Source organism: Pteropus medius, unplaced genomic scaffold (assembly GCF_902729225.1).
Source record: "Pteropus medius unplaced genomic scaffold, Ma_sr-lr_union100, whole genome shotgun sequence".
NCBI lineage: Eukaryota > Metazoa > Chordata > Mammalia > Chiroptera > Pteropodidae > Pteropus > Pteropus medius.
Genome location: NW_024345872.1, coordinates 2,627,298 through 2,634,551, shown reverse-complemented (window position 1 = coordinate 2,634,551; position 7,254 = coordinate 2,627,298). Strand labels below are relative to the sequence as shown.

Below are 7,254 nucleotides of genomic sequence, written 5' to 3'. Positions count from 1 at the left end.
AAAGATTTTTATTAGCTTACATGGCTAAATACCTTCAGGCACAGCTGAATTCAGTGATTCAAAACTCATCATCAGGATTTGGTTTCATCTTTCCTTCCTCTCAGTTCTACTTCCTCAGGATCTATCCACTCTTAAATGGGCTCTCCTCTCTTTGTTAAAAAATGACTGTCAACAATAATCAGGGCTACATTTTTCTACCTCTTATTCCAGTAGGAAATAAAAAAAAGAAAATATTTGTCCATTACTAAGAAAGACCATAAAATTCATTCTGATTAGATAAGTTTAGGATACAAGGCCATGACTAGAATAGTAACAATGGCCGGGAAAATGCCTTATGATCATTGAATTAGGCATGGGTCTCAAGCTTGGAGTTGGAATGCCACCCAGGAAGGTAGACTGAAGTGGGAAAGAGGTTGGATCTCTATATGACAATTATGGATTATTGCCAAAATTAAACTTCTTTCTGGAGAAATCCTTTCTGGAAGGACCTAGGGGATACTATGCTAAGTGAAAAATCAGACTTAGACAGACATATACCATATGATTTCACTTATATGTGGAATCTAATTAACAAAATAAGCAAACAAACAAAATGAAAACAGACTTATTGATACAGAAAACAAACTGAGGGTTGCCAGATAAGAGGGAGTCTGGGGGCTGGGTGAAAAATGTGAAGGAATTAAGAAATATGCATTGGTAGTTACAAAATAGTCATGGGGATGTGAAATACAGCACAGGAAATATAGTCAATAACATTGGAGTAGCTATATGTATGGTGCCAGATGGGTGCTAGATTCATTAGAGGGATAACTTTGTGGGTTGTGTAGATGTCTAACCACTGTGCTGTACAACTGAAACTAATAGAAAATAATACCAACTGTCAACTTTGAGAATTTTTTTTAAAAAATTAAAATTAAATGGCAAATAGTAAATCTATGGTGTCCATTGCCCCCATGAGGTGTCACAGATTGAAGATGGATTTAATAAAGAATGCATACATGATAGACTCATTATGACTAACTAAGGGAACATGATGTTTGATAGTTATTGCTAATCTCATAGTTAATATAACAGAGAACATGGCTATCTTTCCATAAATCTCCTTAGAGTTAAATTTTGGAGGAAATTCCCTGAGGTTGATACTGGGAATTTCAGTATCAAAAATGTGGGGATAGTCTTCAAATTTAATGACTAATTGCTGTTTGAATTAATCAAACTCTTACTCTAATCTTGATTTTCCCATGACAATGGCAGATAACAACCATTACAAGCATTCAAGTTTTTTGTTTGTGTTTTTGTTTTTGTTTTTTTGTGTCCTAACAGAATACAAACACTGTAAATATTGTTAAGCTATTGTTCAGCTATTGTTCAAAAAGACTCAATAGTTTTGAATGAAGAGCTATAGAAATATGAAGTATTTGTGATAGCCAGAAACCTTTGTTAAAATCCTGACTCAACAATCAAGAGCCTACTCAATCAGAAAGTGTAGAAACTGTGTATTTTTAGGTGTGTCAAGGAATTTTCTCCAACTCATTAGAAACACAAATGAAATGTCAAAGTCCTGGAAGGCACTGATTTGTTATGTGCTTCCTTTATGGAGTACTTTCCAGAACAAGTATTTCAACCAGTGGCTATGTGAATACCAGTTTCTAAAGTGGCTTCGCTGTACTGAGCAGCTATAGGAGGTGTAACTGGGTCAGTTAGGCTGATCAAGAAGGATGTGAATATCTGGCATTAAAAAGATACTTGTTTCAAATCCTAGCCCTGCCACTTCTATTTGCATAATTTTAGGGCAGGTAAGTTAAGTGTTCTGAACCATCATTCCATTGTCTTCAAGTTGAATTTATAACACCTACCACATAAAGATGTGGTGAACATTAAATGCCAGAAATGGATATTCCATTTTTTATAATATAAAGTTAAATGAGTATCATTGACAAGTTAAAGCACTGAGCACAGTGCTTGACATGAAAAAGTAATTCACCAACTATTGTTTCCCTTTCTCCAGATGCACACAAAACCAGATTTTATGCCCAAAGAGATGAGTCTTCTATGTATAGGAAAACTGAAATTGTACATGGTCCTCCACTGGGTTACTATGAAGTAAATGGGGTTGGTGGAATACAGTCACAACTGACTTATCACTGAGCAGGACAGATAAGAAAGCCAGTGTTATGTAAAGTATGTACCAGAAATCAATTTTCAGAAAACAGGTTAAAATATACGAAGAATCAAAGCCAGTACAAGGAGGTAATACAAATAATTTAGTCATGAATGCTCAGTTATAGTCACAATCAATGGCTGGAAAATCTGATCCAGGTACCAAGATAATTCTACTGACTCTACTAAATGGCGTAACCCTTCAGGCACTTGTTTGTAAAATGTGGGCAGTGACTCTTGTATGAAGGTGACGTTGAAGATTCATGACACTATATTCCCTTGAAGGCTATTCCAATCTCTTGACCAAGTGAGGCCTGAAGCTTCACAAGGAGACAATGAAACATGGCCACCAATGTAGAGTTACAGCTATGACACAAGCTCCTAGAGCTCTACCAAGAGCATGAAGTGTTAGATTTTGCCATGATGCCGTTATATGTTAAATGTTCTATTTTGTTTCAGAGATAACTGTCATGGTCATAGGCAAGATGGTGTCAGGTGGAGAAGATCTTCCAGAGCCTGGAAAAGGGTAATAAGTGTGATATTTGTTTTACCGTCATGGATAGAAGCAATTGTAGTGATAGCATGGGTTCTATGTGTTGCATTCTGGACAGAATGGGGGTAGTGAGAGGTCAATCACATATACTTCTCTATCTCTAAATGTGCTTGCTATGGACTTATATCTACAGTCATGTGTTATGTCTTTATCCATGACAGTATATTCTGATGGTTAGATCAAATGGTGTAATATTGTAAGAAGCAATTACTTATGGCAGGTACCATGGGGCTGGGTGTGAGTGGAGATAAGTGTAGAAAGTGAAACACATAGGTATTTAATAATTTCATTGCAGTTGTAGACAAATGAGAGAGATAAAGAGGGAGGCTGACCGACTGTTGAGGCAAGATTCCCAGGGAGGCAGATCTTTAGTGGATTCACTATGGTTCATACTGTGGTACTGAGTTTGCATGGTGAAAATATTTTTTTATAGTTTGCCCAGAGGTTCTTAAGATCTGGAGGATGGATGCTATTAAAACTATAAAAAAAATTTTATAAGTGAATAAATTGGTATAAGTCAAATACCAATTTATTCACTTATAATGAGAATTAACTATCAAGGAGGCTAGAACACTAATGTCAGCTGGTTAGCAAGTTTTCTTCCCATAACAAACTTTATATGGGAAAGTAATTACAGTCATATTACTTTTTAGAGCATGGAGTAAGAGCAAGGAAAGTTAGGTGAAATCCTAATGGCTAATGACACAAATCGGGGTGGCCTGGTGCCTTTACGCCTTGTAGGTGGACCTGCCAAATTGTCAGCTGGTCAACATCCTCTTTCTAACTCTAGAAAGATTACCAAGATTACCAATGTCTTATGGCTCTTTAATTGCCCCCTTGTCTAGATTTCATGCAAATCATTCTCTTGTTAACAATTCCTTCTTAAGACATAATAAAATGATTAGATTGTGTCTTGCTGGGTGGCATCATTCACGTAGCACATCTGTCTCCCTAACACTACAACCTTGATTGTACCTGGGAGTTCCCCAAGATTTTTAGTTGCAGATAACATCTTCAACATCTTTCAGTAAGTTATATGTCATCTGTTTTCTATAGATTTTAATTTCTTTCATTCTCAAAGAATTCACTCAAGTATAAGTTCTGAGAATATATCTGTGTAACTCTTTTTATGCTAAGTAATGAATTTATTCTAGTTGAACTGGATCGTGTCACTATAACAAAGTTTTGAAGTGATCAACTAAATGGTTCTTAGTTAGTAGGCAGTAAAGCATTTGTTTCAGCACCGTATTCAGATGATCAGTTTGGCTGTTGGATTGTATCACACAGAGCACAAGAGGTCCTTGATTGGAAATTCCTCAAAAAGTGACTTCTAGAAGTGAGATGTGAACTGAAGTTAATAGGTCAGGATTAATTATTTGTTTAGAGAGGCTATGAAATATGAAGACTTCTTGGGGAAGAAAGTAATTTTGCTGGAGAGAAGATCCAAACAGGAAATAAAGTGACATATATTTGTGAGAGGGCACACAATGATGAATTGTGGCCCTAAGATAAGGAAAGATTGAGGATGAAGCCAACTGAATGCTACCATTAGTATTCCAGGACCATACTGGGGTCAGTAAGGGAAGTGACTGAAAGCAATTGGGTTATAGTTCTTTATTACAGAATTGGTGGTGTTAGATCAGGATACCTCCGGGTAATTCCAAAATTACTTAAAGTTCAAATAGATCTACCGGCTAGAGGATCTCCCATAATCCCAGTACCCCAGAGGGAATTTCTTGGGACAACTGGAAAACATGCATACAGGTCTCTTTGTTGAGAAACCACACCAAGTAAAGTGGATGCATCGTAAGCTGTTGATAAAAGAGACCTCTTGTGAATGCAAATAAGGATTGGCACAGTGATTAGTGAGGCACTGATGTGTGAAAAGATCTTTCTGTTAGTGCTACAAGATGAGAGTAGTAAGCTCCTAGATGGGTTTAAGTATTGACAAAGTTAGCATAATTTTCCAGGAACAAGCCCAAAGTACAATTGCATTTCATGTTATGAGAGGCCTTGATGGCTGCTAGAGAAAATGTAATTATCAGTATCTCTTCATGAGATCCATTATGGGGATATACATCAGCGCCAAGAGGCAGGAAACAGAGGACTCAATTACCAGCAAACACTGATCATCACTGGATATCCTTAACATTTTATGAGTTGTGCCTTTACAGCATAGAACTATTTTTGTTCAGAAGTGTTAGGAATCCATACACAACTGATATGTGCCAAGAGCACAACACAAGCAATCAAACTTCCATTTTTTTTTTAGTTTTATGTACAGATGGTGTTGATGTATATGCCCCAGGATTCTTCAGTTGAAATGGTTCAGAATATTGCCTGCCCTTAATTGCTCTTCAAGATCCTCAACTAGATGAGTATTTCCAGAGGTGGTCCATACCAGTAGAGCTTAACATTAATGGGCAGTGATCCTAGATGGTGAGGTCCCTAGAGTCAGGAAGTACTACAAGGCCTGACCTCAGTCTTCAGTGGAGGTACCTGTCTAAGGCAGCAAGGATATGCTGAAAATGCAGTAATTATGATGGGACACCTTCACCAACTCACTAAATACTCGTCAGAGTTCATTATTCTAGACTATTTTGATTTAGTCATAAGACATGTAGAAACCTTGAGGAGATTGTTGGCAAAGAGGAGGATAAGCTGGGATTGGTAGACCTTGGCTAAAATCATGTACCTATCTGAAGGTACATGCCCTCAAAGAAGTGGACTGATAGTTCCAAACAGTGTTCAAAGGGCCATACCATCTGATTTGTCAATAGCCAAGAGATCCAGTTTGTTGGGCAAGCAGAAGTCTTTAAATGGCAATGAAACACATAGCTGTATAGAAGGGTGGCAGAGCTGTGTTTCCATGAAGTTTGGATTTTATTGAAGCTGGAGTCTAGTCAATAATTGGAGCAGGAGCCAGCCTCTAGTAGGAAGATATTGGTAGGATATGGAAATGCAATTAAGATGTCAGCTAAGAATCTTAAACCAACAGGGAACAATGAGGGTAAGGGTGAAAGGCTTGGACCCAATCCTAGGCATGGAAAACTTCGGTCAACAAACTCAACCCAGATTTCACCCATTGGTGGGGATGGGATTTCCAGTGTACTGCCAGGGTTGTTTTCATTGGCAAAGACTGAGCAGAGTTTTACCTAGAGGTTTTCAGTATGCTTGGGGAAATGGTCCCAACTGTAAAAAGTACCTGTGAATTTTCATCATTGTTGGATTAGATCTGGTGACAGGTCACTAAATAAACAAAATTTCCAGAAGCACATGAGTTCATGACAGTGTAAAGTGATATCACAGTTCCCCATCTGTGTGTTAAATGTTAGTGCAGGATATAAATCAGTTGCATATATAGTGCAGGATATAAGGCTGGAGGTGAGAGGAATATAAGTTTACAAACACCCACCTGAGCTCCTCTTACTTGTGAACTGGGTTACTTATCCTTGCTGGGGCTCGAGATCTTTTGGCAAAGCAATCTCTTGTGAAGTGACCAGCTTAGCTACAGTAGAGACACACTGTGTTTCTTCTGGTGGGCTCATTTGGCCGAGGTGGCTGGCTTCTTTGCAGCTGTATAATCTCTTCCATGGGTGGTGAACCTGTGATGGAGATTTAATGGTGGGTATGAGTAGACAACACTGGGAGCTGGGCCTCTGACTGTAACAACTCTGGCCTGTTGTTACGTTTCTTGTCCTATTGAATACACTGAGTAAGTCTGGGAGGTTGTCCATCATATCTGTGCCACTCACTTCATCCTGAAAGGAGTCAGCTAGTACTTTTTGGAAGTGATCAGTCTGATATGCTTTATTACAGTTCAGATTTTGACCAAGAAGCTGAAAAGTAGTAGCATCCTGCTTAGAGAACTTGTCCCCTTTGTCAATTTTATCGTTCACCAGAGAGCTCATTTCCTGTTTTTTGGACTCATCAAATGACTGCTGGAACTCTAAAACAAAGTTTTCATATTGCTTCAACAGAGCATTCTGGTCAGGTGTAGATATGATCCCACAGCTTTCCATCTGCTGAGATAGGTAGTCAAAAAAGAACTTGACTTGGGCATCATCTGCAGGATTGGGGATCTTGAGAATTGTCAAGTAGGTAGTCACCTGAGCAAGAAACCCAGAGACATTGGCAGTGTCATCATAAAACTGGGAAAGATGCTCGAGTGAGCAGGATATAGGCATCATTGGGGTTGCCAGGGCAGACATGACTTGTTCCCTCAGAGTAGCATTATCCTCGGTCAGATGCTGCACTTGTGGCTCCAGAATTGGATTCTCCACCTGAAAGAAGGAATGCTCTACTTGCACGGTAGGTGATGATTCAGTATACTTTTCCATTATATCTTCTGGAACTACGTAGAATTGAGTACAAGTAATGGAGACTAATGGGCACACAACGAGTATACTCTGTGATCAGAGATGGTGTCATGAGCAAGTAGAGCAAGCTGTTAGCTATGAAGTCATGAATGGATGCTCTAAGAGTTGAGATCTTTGGAAACATGGTGGAGTAAGAGACATCCCAGATCTCTCCCCTTGAAA

General features: G+C 38.6%; 1 protein-coding gene across 1 annotated transcript; it reads right to left on the bottom strand.

Moving 5' to 3' along the window:
* Positions 1-6,139: 6,139 nt before the first annotated feature.
* Positions 6,140-7,053, bottom strand: RTL4 (retrotransposon Gag like 4). The gene is given in 2 exon segments (XM_039874768.1): positions 6,140-6,432; positions 6,435-7,053. Coding segments are annotated over 2 exon segments (912 nt in total).
* Positions 7,054-7,254: the final 201 nt, after the last annotated feature.